This window comes from Chelonoidis abingdonii, chromosome 4, assembly GCF_003597395.2.
Source record: "Chelonoidis abingdonii isolate Lonesome George chromosome 4, CheloAbing_2.0, whole genome shotgun sequence".
Lineage (NCBI taxonomy): Eukaryota > Metazoa > Chordata > Testudines > Testudinidae > Chelonoidis > Chelonoidis abingdonii.
The window spans coordinates 28,063,663-28,090,148 of NC_133772.1; the positions used below are offsets into that span (position 1 = coordinate 28,063,663).

The 26,486-nt window shown below is 46.0% G+C and overlaps 1 protein-coding gene across 1 annotated transcript in view; it reads left to right on the forward strand.

Moving 5' to 3' along the window:
* LZTR1 (leucine zipper like post translational regulator 1) overlaps positions 1-26,486 on the forward strand; it is a 258,107-nt gene that overhangs the window by 39,873 nt on the left and 191,748 nt on the right. The window contains exon 5 of the mRNA XM_032795074.2: positions 25,927-26,010. Within this exon, the coding sequence (XP_032650965.1) occupies positions 25,927-26,010 (84 nt within the window). The remainder of the gene's footprint in view (positions 1-25,926; positions 26,011-26,486) is intronic.

Below are 26,486 nucleotides of genomic sequence, written 5' to 3' on the forward strand. Positions count from 1 at the left end.
GGGCCCGATGGACATTGCAAACTCTTTCCCCCAAGCACCCTGCTGCAACAGATTTTTCTTTTTTTCCTGTAACGTACAAAGGAACAACACCTGACCAGAAGGACCAATCAAAAACCCACGGATTTTTAAAAGTGAGGAGGGAACTTTGGGTGTGTTGTTTGTCTTTGTTCTGTTCTGTTTTCTTCTCGGCTGATGAGGAAGAGCTTTTTTTCTTTTTTAATCTCCAGCTTCTTTCTACCCTTCTGTTCCCAGTTGGGTACAAAAGGAATGCAATTTTTGTTTGTATTACCATGTGTGGAGTTGTTGGAATGTTTAATTGGTATCTTTTTGAATAAGTTCTGATTATTCTATTTTCTTTTAGAGCCATAGCCCTGCTGTTTGTCATCTTGATGCCAGTGTCATGTCATGTGTTTTTTCTTTCTTTTTTATATTAAAGCTTCTTTTTAAAACTTGTTGGATTTCTTTCCTAGTTAAGGCAAGGGATAGGCATCTCTGTGCCCGGAGTTACTGTCTCTCTCAGGGAAAGGACTGGGTAGGGGAAAAGAAGGAGGTGGGAAGGTATCGTCCTCTCTGTTTTGTGTTTCAGGAATTGAAGCAGGGAATCTCCTAGATCCCCAGGGTGGGAAAATCTGGGAGGAAGTAAAGAGCAGGAAGGGAAGTGGGTTATTTCCCTTGTTTGGAGGCTCAGGGCATCTGAGTCTTGGGGGTCCCCCAGGGAAAGGTTTGGGGAGACCAGAGAGTTTATCAGGTACTCAGAATCCTGATTGGTGGCAGCGAGAGAAGATCCAAGCTGGTAAGTAAGCTTGGAGGTTCATGCTAAGCACCCAGATTTTGGACGCAAAGGTCCAGATTTGGGACAGAGGCTTATTACAACCCTGCACCAGTTGCACAGTAGGATAGATATTACAATGCACTGCTGTCTTTGCCTTTGCAAGAGCTGCTACTGTGGATGTGCTCCAGCGTCACAAGGAGCACAGTGTGGACAAGCAAGGGCAGTTTAATTCCTGTGTTTTATTAAAAGTGGTACAACTTGTGGTACAGAAACTTAACAGTGTAGACATAGTCTGTGAGTCACTTACACAGGAGTTCTGAGGAAACAATAGCTCAGAGGTAAGACCTGTCCCTGAGCAGAATAGCTAAAGCTTTTGTAGTGCAGTAGTGTTTGAAATATTTCTAAACAGGTCCTTGGTACCCTTGAATAGCTGAGTTTAGGATCAGTCCAGCAATATAAATTTTCAGGCGCTGAGCCATAGTTGTTTTTTTCCCCCCTTTCCCAGTGCAAAAAATGTTATAAGAATCTGAACTTTCAAACCAGCTCATTTTTGTGGAGGGGGCACTGTATCTTGACCAAATAATCTTAAATTTGCCCCATAAAGTCTATCCCAATCTCTGTTGCACTTTGAAAAATTGGCTCAAACAGAAATCACTGCTCAGTAGTAACTATGGAAGTTGCTATCACTCCTCCCTAATACTGATTGCATTTGTAGCCTCAGGTGAGAGCTGCAGTTTGGGCAACAGATATTCTCATATCTCCTAAGGGCAGGATTGGCGCACACAATATTTAGGTAGGGTTTGGTTCATGAGCCACTACCTGTTTCATGTAAGGGCATATCTACACTTACCTCTAGAGCAATCAATCCAGCAGTGGTCGATTTATCGTGTTTAGTGAAGATGCGATAAATTGACCACCAAGCGCTGTTCTGTCGACTCCAGTACTCCACCGGAGCGAGAAGTGTAGACTGAGTCGATGAGGGAGCGTCAGCAGTTGACCTACCGTAATGAAGACACCACGGTAAGTAGATCTAAGTATGTTGACTTCAGCTACGTTATTCATGTAGCTGAAGTTGTGTAACTTAGATCGATCCCCCCCAGTGTAGACCAGGCCTAAGACACCAGATGGCTGTGATGCACACTGACCTCCCATAGTTGGTTGGCACAGTGCACCACACCAGGCTCAAGGTGCCCTAGTATCATAGTGGATGCATAAATAATTTTCTGACATGCATCCCAAACACATGCCAATTTACGGAGCTGAATGGACCCTGTGGGAAGTTCTAATATATTGCTTCCCCTGGAATTGAGTGTCAGATATAGTTGAGGTCATAAGAATGGCCATACTGGGTCAAACCAACAATCCACCTAGTCCAGTATCCTGTCACTGACAGTGGCTGAAGCAAGATGCTTGAATGAAGAGAACAAGACCATTATCAACTGATCCATCCCCTACCATCCTGTCCCAGTTTCTGAGAGTTCAGGGACACCCAGAGCACAGGGTGTTGCATTCCCGGACTCTCTTGGCTAATAGCCGTTTATGGACCTATCCTCCATGAACTTACCTAATTTTTTTTTGAATCCAGTTATACTTTTGGCCTTTTCAGCATCCCCTTGCAATGAGTTCCACAGGTTGACTGTGTGGTGTACGAAGATGTACTTCTTATGTTTGTTTGCTACTGTTAAATTCATGGGTGACCCTTGGTTCTTGTATTATGTGAAGAGGTAAATAACTCTCTTACTCACTCTCTCCACACCATTCATGATTTTCTAGACCTCTGTCATATCCCCTCCTTAGTTGTTTCTTTTTGAAACTCAACAGTAAGGCTAAGATTTTGTCATGATTATTTTTAGTAAAAGTCACAGACAGGTCATGGGCAATAAAGAAATTCATGGAGCTCATGACCTGTCTGTGACTTTTACTAAAAATAACTGTACAAGCTGGGGGGCAGGGAGGCACGGCCTTGGTTGCGGCCCCTGGCAGAAGCCATGGTGCAGGGGTGCATGGCCATGGTTGCAGCTGCTGGCGGAAGTGGGACAGGAGTGCCTGGCTGCAGCCCCTGCCACAAGCCGCGGTGGAGAGGCACACTGCCCTAGTTGTAGACCCTGGTGGAAGCCGCAGGGCAGGGGTTCATGACCTCAGCTGCAGCCCTTGGGGGAAGCCGTGGGGCAGGGGCGCATGGTCCTGTAATAGCCCCTGATGCAAGCTGCAGAGCAGGGGCACTAAGCCCTAGCTCAGCCTTCGAAGACGTCACAGGGGTCTGGTAAAGTTCTGGAATCCATGACTGCTGTGACCAAATTGTAGCCTTAATCATCAGTCCCAGTCTTTTGATCTTCCCTTTTATGGACGTTTGTAACCCTAGTAATTGTTGTTGCCCTTCTTAGTACTTCATTCAGTTCTACTATATCTTTTTTGAGATGGGGTTGTTGTGGTGCCTGAAGTGACTCTCAGCCGACAATGCCCAAACTCAGAACATATTGTCAGAAAATAGGGCAGACATCCCCAAACTAGTGGTATATTCTATCATTAGATTCACCAAGCCAGTAATAAAGAGTACTCTTGGATCACTATATTAGTTTTACCCTGCAATACAGACAATTCCCTTGGCATTCCTGCCCCTGTTTATTACCCAGACAAACGGGACTTTATGGTGTAAGATTTGTGACAAAGTTCCTCCTCTACCTTGGTGAGTCCTGCGCTTAGTGGCGGATTTGCTCACCTCAGTGATCTTTCCTTCTGGTGGAACCCACAGTCTGGGTCAACTCCTCCTGTCGGATCAGGAGTTGGGAGGTTTGGGGGGAACCCGGGCCCGCCCTCTACTCCAGGTTACAGTCCAGGGTCCTGTGGATCGCAGTTGTCTATAGTGCCTCCTGTAACAGCTGCATGACAGCTACAACTCCCTGGGCTACTTCCCCACGGCCTCCTCCAAACACCTTCTTTATCCTCACCACAGGACCTTCCTCCTGGTGTCTGATAACTCTTGTCGTCCTCCAATCCTCCAGCAGCACTCTCACTCACTCAGCTCTTTGCGCCTTTTGCTCCCAGCTCCTCACACAGGCACCTCACTGACTAACTGGGAGGCTTTTAACTAGTTCCAGCCAGCCCTTGATTGACTTCAGGTGTCCCAATCAATGTAGCTATCTCCACTGCCTTCTAGAAAGATCTTAATTTGGCCCCAGATGTCTTGATTAACCTGGAGCAACTGCCATTTGGTTACCATGGTACCAGGGATTTGTTTAGCCTGGGGCTAACATACCAGTTCCTCACTACTTTACTGTAGCCATCTAGCCTTGCCCCATCACAGCTTATTAAAACTAAAAACACCACACATTAGTTTTTTCCAGTCCAAAAAGACCAGTCACTCACTGAAGGTCATTGAATGTTCAGGATCTCACCAAAACCAACACTGTAGCCATATTCTCTAGTTACTAAACTATAAATTATTTGGTAAGAAAAGAAATTAGTTATTAAAAGGTCAAAGCAGAGAAAATATATTGCAGTTGAATCGGAACCATAGAAGATTAGGATTGGAAGAGAAGTCAGGTGGTCATCTAATTCAACCCCCTGCTCAAAGCAGGACCAACCCCAACTAAATCATCCCAGATAGGGCATTGTCAAGCCTGACCTTAAAAACCTCCAAGGATGGAGATTCCACCACCTCCTTAGGTAACTGGTTTCAGTGCTTCACCACCCTCCTAGTGAAATAGTTTTTTCTAATATCCAACCTAGACCCCCCACACTGCAACTTGAGACCATTGCTCCTTATTCTGTCATCTGCCACCACTGAGAACAGCCTAGCTCCATCTTTGGAATCCCCCTTCAGGTAGTTGAAGGCTGCTATCAAATCCCCCCTCACTCTTCTTTTTTGTGGACTAAATAAGCCCAATTCCTCAGTCTCTCCTCATAAGTCATGTGCCCCAGCCCCCTAATCACTTTCCTTGCCCTCCACTGGACTCTCTCCAGTTTGCCCACATCCTGTCTTTAGTGGGGGCCCAAAACTGGACGCAGTACTCCAAATGTGGCCTCACCGGTGCCGAATAGAGGGGAATAATCACTTTCCTGGCAATGCTCCTTCTAATGCTGCCCAATATGCCATTAGCCTATTTGGTAACAAGGGCACACTGTTGACCTATATCCAGCTTCTTGTCCACTATAATCCCCAGGTCCTTTTCTGCAGAGCTGCTGCTTGGCCAGTCAGTCCCCAGCCTGTAGCGATGCATGGGATACTTCCTTCCTAAGTGCAGGACTCTGCACTTGTCCTTGTTGAACCTCATCAGATTTCTTTTGGACCAATCCTCCAATTTGTCTAGTCACTCTGGACCCTATACCTACCCTCCAGCATATCTACCTTTCTTCCCAGCTTAGCGTCATCCACGAACTTGCTGAGGGTTGTTGTGGAAAAATTCACCCACGCATCATTTTGATCAGAGACTCAGCCTGAGGCTTGTTTATTGATTACACACCAGTGCATTGGGGATAGCAGCTATTGGAACTACTCCCCCGAAGCAAAGTATACAGGAGCTTTTAAAGCTTAAAACCACAAGCAAATTACACATACTTGAGTAATAATTACCTTATTTGGAATACATTGCAAAATTAATACAGGTCATGAGTTAGGGTCTTTTGGTACTTTCCAGCACCCTTTGGCAACCTTGCCTTGTATGAATGTAATTGAGTTAGGGTCTCCTTGGTACTTCCCAGCATTCTGTCACCACTTTGCCTTTTATGGGGTACACTTACACAATTGTTGTCCTAGGGTACAGTTACACAATGGGGGTAGTTACACAAGTGGTATAGGGGAAATCATGAGTTACATTTATTTTAGATAATTGCTTCACACTTATAGTTTACTTTATTGCTTCATACAAATGGTTATTGTATTTTAAAAGCAGTAGACACATATTGCAAATTGTTCGTGTTTCAGGGGCTTTTCACCGCTTTCCCTCTGGCCCCCCCTCTTCCTGTGCCTTAACCCTTGACTGCCATTGTCAGGGAGCACAACACTTAGCTTAGCTCAGGTTTTTGGGCCTGCTAGCTGCAAGATGGCCTAGACCAAGCAAATAAAAGCCTAGCATTAGGGCCAATCTAATTTTTCTCCCATAGGGTGCAAGCCATCCCATCATCCAAATCGTTAATGAAGACGTTCAACAAAACCGGCTCCGAAACTGACTCCTGGGGCACTCCGCTTGATTCCAGCTGCCAACTAGACATCTAGCTATTGATCACTACCCATTGAACCCGACGGATTAGCCAGCTTTCTATCCACCTTGTAGTCCAATCATCCAATCCATACTTTTTTAACTTGCTGGCAAGAATATTGTGGGAGACCATATCAAAAGCTTTCCTAAAGTCAAGGTATATCATGTCCACCACTTTCCCCATATCCACAGAGCCAGTTCTCGTCAGGTTGGTCAGGCATGACTTGCCTTTGGGGAATCCATGTTGACTGTTCCTGATCACCTTCCTGTCCTTCCAAGTGCTTCAAAATTGATTTCTTCAGGATCTGCTCCATGGTTTTTCCAGGGACTGAGGTGAGGCTGTAGTTCCCTGGATTATATGAGTCTAGTTATTAGCAGAGATATAAGGTCTGCTAATTCTCCATAAGTCTCTTAGTCCTTCCATGAATCTTTCAGGGAGTCCCAAAATGAGTTTTTGGGGGTCTAAGTTCAATGGCACAAACTCACCTGTTAGAGTTCAGCAGATCAGAGATGTTAGATCAGTCTGATGAATCTGTATTTATAGCTATCCCACACAGAGAGCAAGCTGCCAGGTGTCTTCACAGAAAACCCATTACAGCATGTGCTTTCCTCTGTCAAAGACTAGATACTTGAGTCTGAAAAGTCCCAGTGGCACTTGCTTTGAAGATTGAAGGCTTCAATCTTGTAAACACCATGTGATAGCCAAACAATTCTCCATTAAGTAAATTCACACTGAAATGCTAAATATGAGCCTTTTGATCAAATGACAATTGAGTATAGTTGCATATATAATGTAAAGAATATAGAGTTACAAGACATGAAAATTGTTTAGCAACTACGTGTTCTTCTTCAAGTGCTGGTCCCTATGTGGATTCCAAATGTGGGTGTGCATATGTGCTGGAACCGTTTATAGTAGTGTCTGTTGACCCACGCATGTGTCATCCATGTGGCATATCCAAGGCGAAGAAAGGGGGTGGTCTCTACCCCATTTTGGACCTCTGCTCCCTGAACAAATTCATGTGCAACTTCCATTTTCGTATGGTGATGCTCCCTCTTATCTTTCCATGCCTTTTCCGTGGTGCCTGGTTTGTGGTTCTTGGTATGAAAGATGCTTGTTCATATAGACATCCATCCCACTAATCGCAAGTACTTATTCTTCATGGTGGGCACCTCTCATTATCAGTTTTGTGTCCTCCCTGTTGGGATTGCCACCCTGCCACGTTTTCACAAAGGTCTTTGTGGTTGTGGCAGCTTACATATGTCGATGGGGCATTCCCTCTTTCCTTACCTCAGTGATTGGCTTCTCGTTGCACCCTCTCAGACCAGTCTTCTCCACACCATCCGGACCCTCCATGCCGTCCTGGACTACCTGGGTATCTGCATCAATAACACAGAATACAAAGTGTACTATGATCTCTTTATATTATTATTTTTTTATTACAAATATTTGCACTGTAAAAAAGATGTTAAAAAATCTACAAGTTGAAGCATGAAAGGGTATACGAATGTTTAGTATATCTGGCACATGAATACCTTTGCAAGGCTAGCTACAACAGTGCTTTGTGAACGCCTGTTCTCATTTTCAGGTGACATTGTAAATAAGAAGCAGGCAGCATTATCTCCCATAAATATAAACAAACTTGTTTGTTTTAGCGATTGGCTGAACAAGTAGTAGGACTGAATGGACTTGTAGGCTCTAAAGTTTTATATTATTTTGTTTTTGAGTGCAGTTCTGTGGGAAAAAAAAATTCTACAATTGTAAGTTGCACTTTCACAGTAAAGAGATTGCATTACAGAACTTGTCTGAAAATGAATTGAAAAATACTATTTCTTTTCTAAAGGGAAATCATGCCTCACTAATCTATACAATTATTTGAGGGTGTCAACAAGCACATAGTTAACATCCAAAAATATTTATAATAAATGTAAATTGGTAGTCTCTTATTGTTTAACAGTGTGATTAAAACAGTGATTAATCATGACTTTTAAAAAAAAAATTAGTTAATTTGTTTTGCGTTAATTGCTTGAGTTAACTGCGATTAATTGACAGCCCTAGTTTTCAGAGAACTATCCACAGTGAGTCCAAGAGCACTTTCTTGATTGGTGGCAGCTGATTTAGACTCCATCATTTTGAATGTATGTTTGGGATTTTTTTTTCAGTGTGCATTACATTGTGCTTATCAACATTGAGTTTCATCTGCTATTTTGTTGCACAGTTGTCCAGTTTTTGTGAGATCCCTTTGTAACTCTTCGCAGACTACTTTGGACTTAATTATCCTGAGTAATTTTGAATAATCTACAAACTTTACCACCTCACTCTTTCCTCCTTTTTCCAGATAATTTTTGAATATGTTGAACAGCACTGGTCTCAGTACAGATCCTTGGGGGACCCCATTATTTACTTCTCTTCGCTATGAAAACTGTTTATTTCTACTATTATTTCCTATCTTTGAACCAGTTGCTGACCCATGAGAGGACCTTCTCACTTCTCCCATGGTTGTTTAGTTTGCTTCAGAGCCTTTGGTGTGAGACCTTGTCAATGGTTTTGTGAAAGGCCAAGTACACTTTATCAGCTAGATCACCCTTGTCCATGTGCTTGTTAACACCCTCAAAGAATTGTATCGATTAGTGAGGCATGATTTCCCTTTATAAAACCTATGTTGACTCTTCCCAACATATTCTGTTCATCGATGTGCCTGCTCATTCTGTTTGTTACTGTAGTTTCAACTAGATTGCTTGGTGTTGAAGTTAGGCGTACCAGCCTCTAATTACTAGGATTGCAGCTGAACCCTTTTTTAAAAATTGGCATCACATAAACTATGCTCCAGTCAGCTGGTACAGAAGCTGATTTAAATGATAGGTTACATACCAGAGTTAGTAGTTCAGCAATTTCCAATCCGAGTTCCTTCAGAACTCTTGGGTGAATACCATCTGGTTCTGGTGACTTGTTACTGTTCAATTTATCAATTTGTTCCTAAAGATTGGGTCATCTTAGTTTGGTAAGGCACATACGAAATCCAGCACTACTACTACGAGTGCTTGGTCATGTCCATTCCACATTAGGTGTGCACACGCTGCGTGCACAGATGTTGGAAACTTTTTTCCTTACCAGCTCCCGTTGGGTCAGCAGGGGAGCCCCCTAGAGTGGCGCCTCTATGCTGGTGCATATATACCCCTGCCGACCCGACCCCTCCTTCAGTTGCTTCTTACTGTCCGTGGTGGTGTTGGAACCACTCTTTCTCTCCCTTGCGAGTGATCCTTTAGCACAGTTGTAGCAGTTATCCGTAGTTAGTAGTTATCAGTAGTTAGCACTTCTTAATAGTACATAGTTAACCTTCTTTTGTTTTAGGTGTCTGGAAGTTGTTTCCAGCACCAGCCCTGGGCTGTGGGGCATGCCGCAGGCCCAAGGGTTTAAGGCTTGTGCCACGTGCCGCAAGCCTATGCCGATTAGTGATCCCCACGACTCGTGTCTCTCCTGTTTGGGGGAATCGTACCAGATTGAGTGCTGCAAGATCTGTAAGGCTTTTAAGGCAAGAACCAAGAAAGAAAGAAACTTTTGCCTCAAGCAGTTACTCATGGAGGCCACGCTGCAGCCTGCAGCCTTGGACTATCTGGCTTCGGTGCTGGCATCCTTGGTGAGGAATGCCTCAGCATCAGTCCGTGATCCGGCGTTGGTGGGGCACCTTAAGCATGTGGCACTGCCTGACCTCTCCAGTATGGTCAAAGGGGCAGCCTAAAGACTATAGAGGGCGCTTCCCACATAAGAAAGCGACGCAGAGGGGCAGTGTGGCCCCAGGACATACACCAGCACCTGTGGCTCTGGTGCCGCAGGGCCTGTCAAACTCCGGGCTATGTGGGTTTAGTGCAGAAGAAGGGCTGGAGGACATTCTAGAACAGCCCTCCACACCAGACACCTTTGAGGTGACAAAAGACCTCATCGAGCTGTCGGTGGCAAGCCCCCTCCCTCGCAAGGAGAAGCTTCCAGCACCATCACCAAGGGTGCCGTCCAGAGGCAAGCCGGCAATGGTGCGCCACTTGAGGTCACCACCCTGGCACCGCTCCTGGCGCCAGTCCCGGTCGAGCTCAGTCTCCGTGGACTCGCAGTTACCTTTGACTCAGTGGGACTCGATGGCACTGGAACTGAGCCAGCATACGGCACCAGCTCCTCTGGCAGACCGCTCCCCAGCACGGTCACTAAGCCAGCACCGAGGGGACATAAGACCGCAGTCCCTGGTCCCGGGCAGAAGGCAGTGATTCCGATTCCGGTCCCGAGGGCATCGGTACCGATCCTGGTCCCGGTCAGCGAGCAGCCGCTCTCTAGCCTCCTAATGGTACCATGCCACAGCACCACCTTGGCCTGTGAGGTCGGCGTCCTCAGAATCCAAGGTTGACTCAGGCCGCTCCAGCTATGCCCGCAGGGCTCTTGCAGGGAGCCCTAAACCACGTGTCATCCCCAATGGGGCCTACCAGGACAATGGCCCTTTTGTACACCATGGGACTATCATCAGCAGCAAGGGACCTCCTCCAGAGCTTTGAGGTCCGGCTATTTGGTGCATCAGTCCCGGTCCCCACGCAGGCACCCCTCCACAGCCAAGGAGGCTACGGTATCCAGGCTGCCAGATGGTTCTCCAGAACACCAGTGAGCGGAAGCGGCACCGAGCCCAGGGCTGTCCCGGGGACAGTCAACCAGGCAGGGCTCATATGTGCCCTGGTCTATGATGAGGGGCAAGAAGAGCAGGTAGAGGAGGCACAGCAGGCCCTCACCTCCTCATCCTCCCCAGACGAAGCCGTGGCAGGCACGGCAGTGTTGGGGTCTCTTCCGATTGATGACAGGGCACATCAGGAGCTGCTCCGCAGGGTCGCCCAGAACTTGGGCCTACAGGCAGAGGAAGTGGTGGAGCAGGAGAGGATCCTATGGTGGACATCCTAAGCCCTGAAGGTCCCTCCAGAATTGCGCTCCCACTTGTAAAGACAATTCAGTCTAACTACAAGATGGTCTGGCAAACCCCAGCCTCCAGTGCACTAGCGGCAAGGGGGGTGGAGAAGAAGTACTTCACCCCTTCCAAGGGATACGACTTCCTATTTTGTGATCCTGCCCCCTGTTTGGTGGTCATCTCAGCCATGAATGAACAGGAGCGTCGTGGTCAGCAAGCCCTTGCCCCCAAGGCCAAGGAGGCTAAACCTCTTCGGAAGGAAGGTCTACTCCTCTGGGGGCCTCCAATTATGGATCACAAACCTGGCGCAATTTTAATTCCTGGGCAGCAGTTTCCAAATTTAAAGACTCCTTGCCCCAGGGCTCTCAACCTGAGTTCATGGCCCTTGTGGAAGAGGGAAAGGCAGTTGCCAAGACCTCTTTACAGGCCTCTTTGGAGTCGGCAGATGCAGCAGCCAGAACAATAGCCTCAGGTGTGGTGATGAGGCACTCGGCATGGCTTCAGGCCTTCTGCCAGAGGTCTAGAATACCATCCAGGACCTCCCCTTCAAAGGGTCTGGCCTCTTTTCTGACCAGACGGACGCCGGGCTGCATAACCTGAAAGACTCCCGTGCAATCCTCAAGTCGTTAGGAATGCACACACTGGCGACTCAGAGGAAGCCATTCAAGACCCAGCCGTCGCAGCAATGCAATACCAGCCTCACCCTAGGCAAGAGCCTTATCGCAGGAGGGGCAGAGACAACAGACGCAGGCAGAATAAGATGCCTAATCAAGGCCAGGGCCAGGGCAAGCCCCAGCCTGGCAACCAGCAGGGGTTTTGAAGGTGCGCTCGAGGACAGTGTACCAACCCAGCTCCTGGATCCTTCCTCATGTTTCTTGGACGGCTGGTCCCACTGCTACCAGGCATGGTCCTGTATAACATCGGACTGTTGGGTCTTATGCACGGTAAAATGGGTTACACGCTGCTGTTCTCCTCCTACCCTTCCCCGTCCCTCTTCAGGGACCCTTCTCATCAGCAACTCCTTATGCAGGAGGTACAGTTGCTCCTGGAGGCAGGGGTGGTGGAGGAAGTCCCTCGGAAACTAAGAGGGAAGGGGTTTTACTCTCATTATTTTCTCATCTCAAAGGCAAAGGGGGGCCTTCGACCCATTTTAGACCTTTGCATGCTCAACAAGTTCTTAGTCAAGGTCCGCTTCCGCATGGTCTCCCTAGGCACTATTATTCCATCCCTAGATCCGGGGGATTGGTATGCTGCCCTCGACATGAAAGATATGTACTTTCACATCACTATTCACCCCGCTCACCAGCGGTTCCTGCAGTTCACCATAAACCAGCAGCATTACCACTTTACGGTCCTCCCGTTCAGCCTGGCGGCAGCCTCCCACATATTCACAAAATGCATGTCAGTAGTGGCAGCCTTTCTGTGAAAGGAGAATACAGGCATACCCGTACCTCGACGATTGGCTCCTCACGGGTCAGTCCGAAGAGCAGGTCTGCTCCCATGTGATGGTGGTCCTGTACACATTCTGCAGGCTGGGTCTTCTCATCAACTTGCCCAAGTCTTCCCTGATACCAATGCAAAGGCTGGAGTTCATTGGGGCAGTGCTGGACTCGGTGCAGCGAGCCTCCTGGAATCCAGATTCCTGGCCATCCAGCGTGTCATAGACTCAACGCTAAGGTTCCCCACTACCATAGCCAGATGCTGCCTGCAGTTCTAGGGCACATGGCAGCGTTCACTCACGTAGCTCCACTATAGCTCAGGATTTTACAATCGTGGCTTGCCTGATCATATTGCCCAGGCAGAGACCTCTAGACCTTGTTGTGACGGTTCCGGCCCAGGTGTTGGACTCCCTGCGCTGGTGGCTCAGTCAGCCAGTAGTATGCGAGGGTATCCCCTTTGCCGCACCACAGCCTGCTCTGACGCTGGTGACAGACGCGTCAGACCTCAGCTGGGGAGCTCACTAAGGGGGCCTGAGGACACAGGGCTTGTGGTCCAAGGCCGAGGTGTTGCTCCACATCAATGTGAAGGAGATCAGGGTGGTTCGTCTAGCCTGCCAAATCTTTTGCACTATTCTGGAAGGTCACAGCATGACAGTTCTGACAGAAAACACCACCACCATGTTCTACATATAAACAAGCAGGGAGGAGCCCGCTCCTCTCCCCTCTGCTGAGAGGTCCTTCTCCTGTGGGACTTTTGTATAGCCTGCTCCATCCATCTTGTAGTGTCATATCTCCTGGGGGAGCGAAACAAGCTAACAGACAGCCTCAGCAGGTCATATCGCATGCACAAGTGGTCAATGAGATCAGACATCTTGCAATCAGTCTTCCAGAAGTGGGGGTTTCCCCAAATGGACCTCTTTGCCACCAAGGACAACAGCCAATGTCCACAGTTTTGCTCTTTCCAGAACCACAGTCCAGGCTCAGTTGCAGATGCATTTGCGATCCCCTGGAGCGGGAGACTGAAGTACGCCTTTCCTCCGCTCCCACTTTTCCACAGAGTCCTCCTCAAAGTTCGCAGGGACAAGGCAATGATAATTTTGATTGCCCCAGCTTGGCCTCATCAGCACTGGTTTACAATCCTGCTAGAGCTGTCAGTGGCCGCCCCGATTACCCTGCACCGAGATCTCATCACGCAGGACCGTGGGCGCCTGCTCTATCTCTACATCTCATGGCATGGAAATTCTCTGGCTAAATGCTATGGAGAGCCAGTACTCTCTTCCGGTACGGCAGAGTCTCCTTGGCAGTAGGAAACCTTCCACTAGGGTGGCCTACTTAGCTAAGTGGAAAAGATTCTCCTGTTGGTGTGAGCCTAAGCAGATACAACCACTCCAGGCCACTATTCCAGTCATCCTAGAATACCTCCTGCACCTTAAACATCAGGGTCTTGCTTCTTTCTCAGTCAGAGTGCATCTAGCTGCCATTTCAGCGTTCCACCCAGGGGAATCCAGATGCTCTGTGTTTTCTAACCCCATGGTGGTGCAGTTCCTCAAGGGACTGGAGAGAGCGTTCTCCTACTCATGCCCACCGGTCCCTCCCTGGAATCTTAATCTGGTCCTTTCCATGCTTATAGGGCCCCCGTTCGAGCCCCTGGCCTCTTGCTCTCTCCTTCACCTCTCCTGGAAGGTGGCGTTCCTGGTGGTCATTACATCAGCAAGGAGAATGTCCGAGTTGAGGGCCCTATCCTCAGAGCCTCCTTATACAGTTTTTTATAAGGACAAAGTACAACTCGGGCCACACCCTAAATTCCTCCCTAAAATAGTCTTGCAATTTCATATGGGACAGGACATTTGTTTGCCAGTACTCTTTCCTAAACCACACACGGACCTGAGTCACTTTAGCCTGCACACTTTGGATGTCCGAAGGGCCCTGGCGTTGTATTTGGAGCAAACTAAACCTTTCCACAAGTTGACGCAGTTGTTTGTCACCGTAGCCGATAGAATGAAAGGATTTCCAGTCTTGGCGCAACATATATTGTCATGGATTGCGGACTGCATCTGCATGTGCTACAAGTTCGCCAAGGTTCCAGCCCCGACGATCACGGCTCACTTGAGGAGGGCACAAGTGTCCTCAACAGCTTTCCTGGCGCATGTCCCGATCCAGGAGATCTGTAAAGCAGCCACCTGGTCATTGGTGCACACGTTCACAGCCCACTACGCAGTCAACCAGCAGGCAAGAGATGATATGGCAGTTGGCAGGGCTGTTCTTCAGTCAGTTGCTCCATGACTCCTACCCTCCTCCTATGGTAAGCTTGTGAGTCACCTAATGTGGAATGGACATGAACAAGCACTCGAAGAAGAAAAAACGGTTACCTACCTTTCATAACTGTTGTTCTTTGAGATGTGTTATTCACATCCATTATGCTTCCCACACTCCTTCCCCTCTGCCAGAGTCTCCGGCAAGAAGGAACTGAAGTGGGGTCAGGTCGGCAGGGGTATATATGCACCAGCATAGAGGCGCCACTCTAGGTGGCTCCCCTGCCGACCTGACAGGAGCCGCTAAGGGAAAAAGTTTCTGACGTCCGTGCAGCGTGCGCACACCTAATGTGTAATGGATGTGAACAACACATCTTGAAGAACAACAGTTACGAAAGGTAGGTAACCATTTTTTTTTTTTGAGCTGCTGGTGTATGCAAAACAACTTGTAAAAACAGGAAAATTTAATTGACAATCTATTTGTTACGCTTGGTGTATATCATAGGTTGCAAGTCCAGAAGAGACTACTGTGATCATTTAATATGACCTGCTGTATAACAGAGGACATAAACCTTTCCCGAAAAAATTCCTTGAGCACATTTTTTTTAGAACATCCAATCTTCATTTAAAAATTGCCAATTATGGAGAATCTACCCTGATCCTTGGTAAATTATTCCAGTTGTCAGTTATTATTATAGAATCATCATAGAATCATGGAATATCAGGGTTAGAAGGGACCTCAGGAGGTCATCTCGTCCAACCCGCTGCTCAATCCCCAACTAAATCATTCCAGCCAGGGCTTTGTCAAGCCGGGCCTTAAAAACCTCTAAGGAAGAAGATTCCACCGCCTCCCTAGGTAACACATTCCAGTGCTTCACCACCCTCCTAGTGAAAAAGGTTTTCCTAATATCCAACCTAGACTTCCCCCACTGCAAATTGAGACCATTACTCCTTGTTCTGTCATCTGCTACCACTGAGAACAGTCTAGATCCATTCTCTTTGGAACCCCCTTTCTGGTAGTCAAAAGCCACTATCAATTTCGTCCTCATTCTTTTCTTCTGCAGACTAAATAATCCCAGTTCCCTCAGCCTCTCGTCATAAGTCGTGTGCTCCAGCCCCCTAATCATTATTGTTGCCTTGCACTGGACTCTTTTCCAATTTTTCCACATCCTTCTTGTGTAGGGCCCAAAACTGGACAGAGTACTCCAGATGAGGCCTCACCAATGCAGAATAGAGGGGAATGATCACATCCTTCGATCTGCTGGCAATGCTCCTACTTATACACCCCAAAATGCTGTTGGCCTTCTTGGCAACAAGGGCACACTGTTGACTCTCATCCAGGTTCTGGTCCACTGTAACCCCCTAGGTCCTTTTCTGCAGAACTGCTGCCTAGCCCCTCGGTCTCTAGTCTGTAGCAGTGCATGGGATTCTTCTGTCCTAAGTGCAGGACTCTGCACATGTCCTTTTTGAACCTCATCAGATTTCTTTTGTCCCAATCCTCTAATTTGTCTAGGTCCCTACCCTCCAGCATATCTACCACTCCCCCAGTTTAGTGTCATCTGCAGACTTGCTGAGAGTGCAGTCCACGCCATCCTCCAGATCATTAATGAAGATATTGAACAAAACCAGCCTCAGGACCGACCTTTGGGGCACTCCACTTGATACCGGCTGCCAACTAGACATGCAGCCATTGATCACTACCTGCTGAGCCCGATGATCTAGCCAGTTTTCCATCCATCTTGTAGTCCATTCTTCACGCCTCAAATTTATGCCTTATTTCCAGTCTGAATTTATCTAGTTTTAACTTCCAGGCATTAGATCATATTATAACTTTCTATGCTAAACTGAAGAGCCCATTATTAAATATTTGTTCCCGAGGTAGGTTCTTACAGACTGTAATCAAGTCAACCCCTAACCTTCTCCTTTGTTAGCTAAGATTGAGCTCCTTTAATATATCATTGTAAGGCATGTTTTCTAATCCTTTAATCATTCTTGTGGCTCTTCTCTGAACTCTCACCAATTTTCAACATTCTTCTTGAGCTGTGGACTCAGGATTCCAACAGTGATCGCACCAGTGCCAAAAGTAGAGGCAAAATAACCTCTCTGCTCCCACTTGAGCATTAGCCCTTTTGGCCATAGTCACACTGAAATCTCATGTTCAGCTGATTATTCACTGCATTCTCCCCAAATCTTTTTCAGAGTCATGGATTCCTAGGATAGAGTCCCCTATCTTGTAAATGTGGCCTAAGTTCTTTGTTGCCAGATGTATACAAGAGAAACTAGCCAAGACTCAAAAACTAACAGCGTTTTTTTTTTAAATGAAACTAGGGCTGTCAATTAATTACAGTTAATGCATGTAATTAACTCAAAACAAATTAATGCATTTTTTAACACATTTTAATCGCGCACCTCTGGTGGCGGGCAGGTAGGGAGGCAGAAGAGACCAACATGCAGACGAGATGCGCAGATTACTGAAATGCCTCCCAACTCCTTAGAGCTGATCTTGTGCCCCCTTCATAATCTATTGATTTGTTTTATATGAGGGAAGGGGTAAGAGCAATCACCAGTAGCTGCAAGGATGTGAAGTAGGGAAAGGATGCTTTAGAGCCACTGCTGCAAGACCCTATGCCCCAGGTGACTCCAGCGGTTTCCTTTCCCACTCCCGCAAACTAATTGACTGTCACCCTGGCCCGTATCCTGTGGATGATTTGGGAGAGCCGGTTAAACACCTTCGATGGGGAGAGAGGAGCTTGGCCCTCTGCTGCACCATCCTCTCCACTCTGGACAGGGCCAGAATGGGTGAGGGGGCCCTCCATCCGGGACACCGCTGTGTACTTCTGGGGCAGGGGATCCTCCTCCTGCTGCCCTGCTCCACTGCTGCTCCAGTCTCCCCCACTCCACGAAGCTGACCCTGGCCAAGCTGCTCTGGACTGGGAGCCTGCCTCCAATCTGCTGTGCAAAGTGTGGGTGGGGGCACCTGATATCGGGGTGTCCTCCTCCACCTTTCCATGTAGCTGGTTGCTACTGAGCTGGGGTCAGGAAACAGGGACCCTGTCTGCTGCTGGCTCAGGAGTGAGTGCTATCAACAGCAGCTGCTGGCTGAAAAAAACATTAAGCCCTGAATACCCTGCTTAAAGAAACAGCGCTCCCTCAACACACCCACACCCGCCAAACCACACTAGGAAGTGGTGCCCCTGGTGAGTCAGGAGTGACCAGAGGGCTGTGGGAAGAGTCAACATGGCTTTTATAAAGGGAAATCATACCTCACTAAACTATTAGAGTTCTTTGAGGAGGTTAACAAACACGTGGACAAGGGTGATTTAGTGTACCTGGACTTTCAGAAAGCCTTTAATAAGGTCTTTGAAAGGCTCTTAAGCAAAGTAAGCAGTCCTGGAATAAGAGGGAAGGTCCCCTCATGGATCAATAACTGGTTAAACGATAGGAAACAAAAGGTAGGGGGTCAGTTTTCAGAATTTCAGATAACATCAGCCACACTATCAGAGGCTCATTCACCTGCACATCTACTAATGTAATATATGCCATCATGTGCCAGCAGTGCCATGTACATTGGCCAAACCGGACAGTTTCTATGTAAAAGAATAAATGGACACAAATCAGACGTCAAGAATTATAACATTCAAAAACCGGTTGGAGAACACTTCAATCTCCCCGGTCACTTGATTACAGACCTAAAAGCTACAATATTACAACAAAAAAACTTCAAAACCAAACTCCAAGGAGAGACTGCTGAATTGGAATCAATTTGCAAAGTGGACACCATTAAATTAGGCTTGAATAAAAACTGGGAGTGGATGGGTCATTACACAAAGTAAAACTATTTCCCCATGTTTATTTCACCCCCTACTGCTCCTCACACCTTCTTGTCAACTGCTGGAAATGGGCTATTTTGATTACCGCTACAAAAAGTTTTTTTTTCTCTCCTGCTGGTTATAGCTCACCTTAACAGATGACTCTCATTATAGTATGTATGATAACACCCATTGTTTCATGTTATCTGTATACACACACACACACAGTCTTCCTACTGTATTTTCCACTGCATGCATCTGATAAAGTGGGTTTTAGCCCACAAAAGCTTATGCTCAAATAAATTTGTTAGTGTCCAAGGTGCCACAAGTACTCCTATCCTTTTTTTGATACAGACTAACATGGCTGCTACTCTGAAACCAGATAAATAGTGGTGTCCCCCAGGGGTCTGTATGGGGACCAGTTCTGTTCAACATATTCATAAATGTTCTGGAAAAAAGGGTAAACCGTGCGGTGGCAAAATTGTGCAGATAACACAAAACTACTCAAGATAGTTAAGTTCCAGGGAGAGACTGAAGAGTTAAAAAAAGGGTCTCACAAAACTGGGTGACTGGGCAACAAAATGGCAGATGAAATTCAGTGTTTTTAAATGCAAATTGGAAAACAATCCCAACTATATATATAAAATAATGGGGTCTAAGCTAGCTGTTAACACTCAAGAATGAAATCTTGAAGTCATTGCTGATAGTTTTCTAAAAACATCCACTCACTGTGCAGTGGCAGTCAAAAAACTATCCAAATGTTAGGAACCATTAGGAAATGGATAGATAATAAGAGAGAAAATATCATAATACCTCTATATAAATCCATGGCATGCTCACATCTTGAATACTGCGTGCAGATGTGGTCGCCCCATCTCAAAAAAATACATTAGAAAAAGTACATAAAGGGCAACAAAAAGTCTTAGGGGTAATGAACCAGGGAGAGATTAAAAAGCTTAGGACTTTTCAACTTAGAAAAGAAATGACTAAGGGGGGAATACGATAGAGGTCTATAAAATCTTGGCTGTGAAAAAGTGAATAAGGAAGTGTTATTTACTCATTCACATAACACAATAACTAGGGGTCACCTAATGAAATTAATAGAATTTTCCAGTTTTTATTAATATAAATGTTCCCAGTTGTGCAAAATTATGGGTTTAGAGTTTTTTTTTAATCAATTTCTTTTCACAGTTGTGGGAAATTATGGGAGGAATAGCCCCATAGGAGGGGTCAGACAATAATTGTTTAATGATAGTAGATGTTGAAATTAAAGTTAAACCTTTAAAAAGTTTTATAACTTTATTGTCAACATCACATGCCAAAATATACAAAGTAAATATTCTTCACTCAAACGCTAATCAACTCTTAAGCAGCATTTTTTCCTACTTTGCTGATGTAAATTTTGATTATTATTGATGGAAATATTTTTGTGGGGTTGTGTTTGTACAGTGAAATTGACCATTACTGACATTTAGCAGTACAGACTTAATCCTTCCAAGTCTAATTGTAACGACTGAATTTAACATTCTAATTGTGTGAGTCATCCCAGCAGTTTTCAGTAATACCAACTAGATTGAATTTATGCTCATAAACTAGCAATTCTAGTCCTCTGGTTTGTTACCCAGGATCCTAGCATTGGTTTATAGGCAATTAAAGAATTTCTTCTCTTCATGCCCCTTGGTTTCATGATTCATTTTGTTCTCAACATACTGATTTTATGCTAAATGATTGGTCATATCTCCCCTCTTTTTACCCTCCCCTTTTGTTTAATGCCCTCCTGCCTACTCTAGCCATCCTATCCTCAAAGAGACTGATTTCTCCTCTACGGAGGTGGAGGCCATCCAAACAGTATGGCCCCTCTGATGGGTTCGGTCACAGAGGCCCCCTTGGGACTGTCACCTGATGTGTTTAGACCTGATGTGTTTTCCATGCCAGCTTGGGACTTCAGAACCCTGCCTTGATGAGCCAGACATGCTAGCCTGCTGCAAACACAGACCGAGGTCTGAACCACGTCCCCAAAGCTACATACTTAACTGAAAACAGCTTAAGAAGTGCCTTCATTGTTTTGGGCCTGACTCACAAGAAGGCTTGAAAGTAAACAGAGCCATTTACAACAAATTGTCCTAGTTGATGGGAGCCATCAAGATTCCAAACCACCATTAATGGTCCACACTTTGCAATAGGACTGCAGTTATATTTCATATTTCTAGTTTCAGATACAAGAATGATACATTTATACAAATAGGATGACCACTCTCAGTAGATTATAAGGTTTGTAATGATACTTTACAAAGAGACCTTTTGCATGAAGCATATTCCAGTTACATTATATTCACATTCATTAGCATATTTTCATAAAATCATATGGAGAGCAATGTCACATCCTCCTACTGAACTTACTGCCAGAGACTTGGATGCTCTCCATGGTGGAGGCAGTATACCTAAAATATCTCTTTGGGCTCCCCTCTGGGGCAGACACTCCTGTGTCCCCCAGAAGGGAAGATGACCCTGATCCAGCTGTGGACTCACAGCTACCAGCTATGACAGACCCTTCACTGGCCATCAAAATCCCCCTCCGTTTTCACTCAGGTTGGGCTTGCTTCCAACTGCAGAGTCCTTGGGGTCTGTTCCCACTGCAGCAGTCACTAAGACCCCAACTTCCACCTCCAGGATACATGTCTCTGTGCACCTCTTCCATTCCATTATAACCAGTTCATGCTTCTGAGTCTCAGTTTACTTGTCTCTGGGCCTCAATTTCTTTGTCTTTTAAGTCTAGGGTTTGCTAGTGTGCAGCCTTTTCTTTTTCCAGGGCAGCCTTTTCCTGGCAAATTGTGGATCAATTTCCATTTGTCTTCCCTTGAGACCGTCAGTTGATGAGCTGGGATACCACGGAGAAACCCTTTCTGCCAGAACAGGCACCCCTCCACTCCTGTCTTGCAGAGTTAGACACTTCAGTCAACTTCAGCACAGACCCAGAGGTTGGGCCGCACCTCTCTGCCGTTCACTGAAACAGAGATCCACTCAGCTCGGGGGTTTCTTAGGGTATGGCTACATTAGAAATTTCAAAGCACTGCCCCGGCAGCGCTTTGAAGTGTGAGTGTAGTCAGAGCCGCAGCGCTGGGAGAGAGCTCTCCCAGCGCTGCTTGTAAACCACATCCCTTATGAGTGTAGCGTGCAGCGCTGGGAGCCCTGCTCCCAGCGCTGCCGCCCTGATTACACTGACACTTTACAGCGCTGCATCTTGCAGCGCTCGGGGGTGTTTTTTCACACCCCTGAGCGCGAAAGTTGCAGCGCTGTAAAGTGCCAGTGTAGCCAAGCCCTGAGTTAACAGAGACTTTCCCAGTGCTCAGTGTTTAGCCTTCCTGGGCAATTTGCAACCTTACCTGAAATAAGCAAACAGAAAATAACAGACCAGCAACCACTTTGTCTGTTATCCAGCCAGCACACTTAAAACTCACTTAAAATGACTACCAGCATTTCAAAGCAATCAGCTGTGCGCAGATACTGTTTGACTGCTCCTCTGTGAGGGGTTTGATCACAGAGACCGCCTTGGGACTGTCACCTGGTGTGCTGAGACTACCTCTGAGCCCGTTTTCGCTGCCAGCTTGGGACTCCAGAATCCTGTCTTGTTGAGCCAGACGTGCTAGTCTGCTCCAACACAGTCCCAGGTCTGAACCACGTCCCCAAAGCTGCAGATTTAACTGAAAACAACTTTAAGAAGTGCTCCTGACTCTAACACCCAGACACCCGGTTCCCAATGGAATCTGAACCCCAAATAAATCCATTTTATTCTGTATAAAGCTTATACAGGGTAAACTCATAAAATGTCCACCCTCTATAACACTGTTAGAGAGATATGCACAGCTGTTTGTTCCCCCAGATATTAATTGCTTTCTCTAGGCTGATTACAGTAACTCCTTCTTTAACGTTGTAGTTATTCCTGAAAAATGCGGCTTTAAGTGAATCCAGTTTCCCCATAAGAATTAATTTAAACGGGGGGGTTATGTTCCAGGGAAATTTTTTTCACCAGACAAAAGACACATATATATATTGTGATGGGGTAGGGCCAGCTGGCTACAGTAAAGTAGTGAGGAACAGGTATGTTAGCCCCAGGCTAAACAAATCCCTGGTACTATGGTAACCAAATGGCAGTTGCTACAGGTTAATCAAGATACCTGGGGCAAATTAAGATCCTTCTAGAAGGCAGTGGAGCTAGCTGGATTGATTGGGACACCTGAAGCCAATCAGAGGCTGGCTTGAACTAGTTAAAAGCCTCCCAGTTAGTCAGTGAGGTGTGGGTGGTAGGAGCTATAGGAGTGTGGTGCATGAAATGAAGCAGTACAAACCCATATCAGGTGCAAGGAAGGAGGCCCTGAGGTAACAGTGAAGGAGCTACTGAGTGGGGGCTGCTGTGGGGAAGTGGCCCAGGGAATTGTACATGTCCTATTTCCAAAAAGTCAGCTACAATAGCTGCTAATTTTAGGGTCCCTGGGCTGAAGTCTGGATTAGAGAGTGGGCCTGGGCTCCCCCCTCCCCTCCCTGATTGATTAATCACTGAGATTGGGAGATAACAGGGACTGTGTGAGGGAGGGTTGCTTCTCCTCACCTCACTTGTTGGCTTATGATGAAAATGGCTCAGTAAGCTGTGACCCTTGCCTCTAGAGAGAGAAGGGCTACGTGGAGGGTCACAGTGAGCCTCTGAGGCTAGCAGAATCTGCAAGGAAATGCAGGACCCACAGAGTCAAGGACAGTACTTTGTCACTATATATATATATACACACAGTATAAGTTTTAAACAAACAATTTAATATTACACACAGCAATGATGATTGTGAAGGTTGGTTGAGGTGATGAAGTGAGAGGGTGAGATTTCCCAGGGAATGTATTACTGCTAAATGATGAAATAGCATTCAGCTGAGCCCTCCAGGGTTAACATGTTAATGTAGCCTCACACTCTACAAGGCAGCACAACTGGAGGGAGGGGAGACAGTGTGGTGGACAGAGAGAGACTGTGTGTGTGTGCATTGCCCCTTTAAGTATGCTGACTCCACTCTAAGTACATTGCCTTTTTAAGTAGATCAGCAAGTTAAGATGACAACAGCTGTCAGCAAGCTCCCTCTGTCCTGAGCCCTGTTGTGTCCCCCCTGCTCTGTGGAGATGGGGTGAGCAGCGGGGAGGGGTACACTCTGACATTAGCCCCTCACTTCCCCCACACACACAGCAAGTGGGAGAGTCCTAGGAGCAGCTCCAAGACAAAGGGCAGGAGCTGTAACATGGTAATGGGGGGAGGGACAGCTGAACTGCTGGCAATTGATAGCCTGCTGGTGGCTGCCTCACAGGGAACTTAGGGGAACGGAGAGCTGATAGGCGGGCTGTCAGTCCACCCTGGTTCCAAGCCTCCAACAGCTAGCTCCAACGGGCTGCTCTTTCTGCAAGCAGTGGACAAAGCAGGCAGCTGCCAAACAATGTTGTAAGGGAGCATTGCACAACGTTAAATGAGCAGGTTTGCTAATTGATCAGCAATGTAACAATGTTAACTGGGATGACTTTAAGTGAGGAGTTACTGTGATAAAAGTGATTTTATTAAGTATAACAAATAGGATTTAAGTGGTTCTAAATAATAACACACAGAACAAAGTAAGTTACCAAGCAAAATAAAACAAAAACACGCAAGTCTAAGCCTAATACATGAAGAAACTGATTACAGATAAATCTCACTCTGAGATGTTCCAATAAGCTTCTTTCACAGACTAGACTCCATTCTAGTCTGGGCCCAATCCTTTCCCCGGTACACTCCTTGTTCCAGCTCAGGTGGTAGCTAGGAGATTTCTCATGACTGGAGCCTCGTTTGTTCTGTTCCACCCCCTTTGGTTCAAGGTGGGAATCTTTTGTCTCTCTGGGTCTCCACCCCTCCTCCTAAATGGAAAAGCATCAGGTTTAAGATGGATTCCAATACCAGGTCACATGTCCTGTGAGACCCCAAGCCTTCATTCTTCCTGGCCTGACTCACAGGAAGGCTTGCAAGTTAAACAGAGCCATTTACAACAAATTGTCCTAGTTGATGGGAGCCATCAAGATTCCAAATCACCATTAATGGCCCACACTTTGCATAATTACAATAGGACCTCACAGTTATATTTTGTATTTCTAGTTTCAGATACAAGAATGATACATTTATACAAATAGGACGACCACACTCAGTAGATTGTAAGCTTTGTAATGACACCTTACAAGAGACCTTTTGCATGAGGCATATTCCAGTTACATTATATTCACATTCATTAGCATATTTTCATAAAATCATATGGAATGCAACATCACAGCCCCCTCTCCCAAAATAAGGAGACTTGTGTTCCATAAACCATAATCCTTCACCTCTCAACAAGCGAGCTAACTTCCAGAATCTTCTGCTTTCTGTCTTCTATCACTGGTGGGGCAGGAAGGCTCTCAGAGAAGACTGTTTAGACATACTTGTTCGGCACACTTCCGAGTCCTCTGAACTCATCTATTATCTGCAAGATATCCTGTGACATAGTGTCCTTAATGCCAGTATGAACCATCACTAATGGATCCTTGCCCATCAACTTCAGAAGTTTATCAAATCTTGAGTGACATCTTGTGTCTTGGCTCCAGGAAATCAATCTGCCATTCTGTTGTCTGCTTTTGATTTGTAGAGTGTTCTTTCAATTCTTCTGAGCATTGAATCCCTAGCAACTATTGTCTATGTTTTGTGAACAGCTGGAGAAGTCTTTGTAGGCAAGCTTGATCTCAGGAACTCCGTAACAAAATGTCCTGAAATTTGCATCACTAACCCTACCTTTGGTCTCAATGAGACATAGCAATTTTCTAGACAATCTGAATACGGACATGGGTTTTAAAGCAATTTCAAAAATTGGTTTTGAAACAAAGCGCTACTCAATCTTAACTACGGGGAAAGGTTAAAAAGGGAGAGTTAAAAAAAAAGATTTGACAAGGTAAGGAAACTGTTTTCTGTGCTTGTTTTAGGGGGAGGGGATAGCTCAGTGGTTTGAGCATTGGCCTGCTAGCCCCTGGGTTGTGAGCTCAATCCTTGAGGGGGGCATTTAGGGATCTGAGGCAAAAATCTTTCTAGAGATTGGTCCTACTCTGAGCAGAGGGTTGGACTAGAGGATCTCCTGAGGTCCCTTCCAACCCTGATATTCTATGATTCACTTAAATTAAGATGGCTAAAGGCAGCATTTTTCTTCTGCATAGTAAAGTTTCACAGCTACATTTTCAATATTCAATTGTAAACTTTTGAAACAAGAATCATGACATTTTGTTCAGAGTTACGAACATCCTCCATTCCAGAGGCATTCATAATTCTGAGGTTCTGCTGTAACTGTTCACTATGTTCTGAAAATCACCTTTCAGGAAGTCCTTGGGGGGCATTCATCTATGTTATGAGGGTAGTAGTTTGTCTGAAATGCAGATATGTACTAACCAGACTCTGTCATACCACATGGTGTGCAGGCTAGATGCTAAGTATTATCTTTTATTGCAGATTGCCAGTTGCAAGGTCAGCTCATGGTGCAACAGTGTATAGTGACAAACTGTGGATCTTCGCAGGATATGATGGAAATGCACGGTATGTAGCAAAATCGCTCTCCTAATCCTTTTGTTTTGTGATATCTTTCCAATCATTCAATTGCATCTCTGTACAAATCTTTTCTCACTGTGAGGGAGTATTGCCAGCAGATTGAGGGAAGTGATTATTTCCCTCTATTCGGCACTGGTGAGGCCACATCTGGAGTACTGCATCCAGTTTTTGACCCCCCCCCGACAGAAAGAATGTGAACATATTGGAGAGAGTCCATGGGAAGGCAATGAAAATGATTAGGGGGCTGGGGCACATGACTTATGAGGAGAGGCTGTGGGAACTGGGCTTATTTAGTCTGCAGAAAAGAAGAGTGAGGGGGGATTTGATAGCAGCCTTCAACTACCTGAAGGGGGGTTCCAAAGAGGATGGAGCTAGGCTGTTCTCAGTGGTGGCAGATGACAGAACAAGGAGCAAAGGTCTCAAGTTGCAGTGGGGGAGGTCTAGGTTGGATATTAGGAAAAACT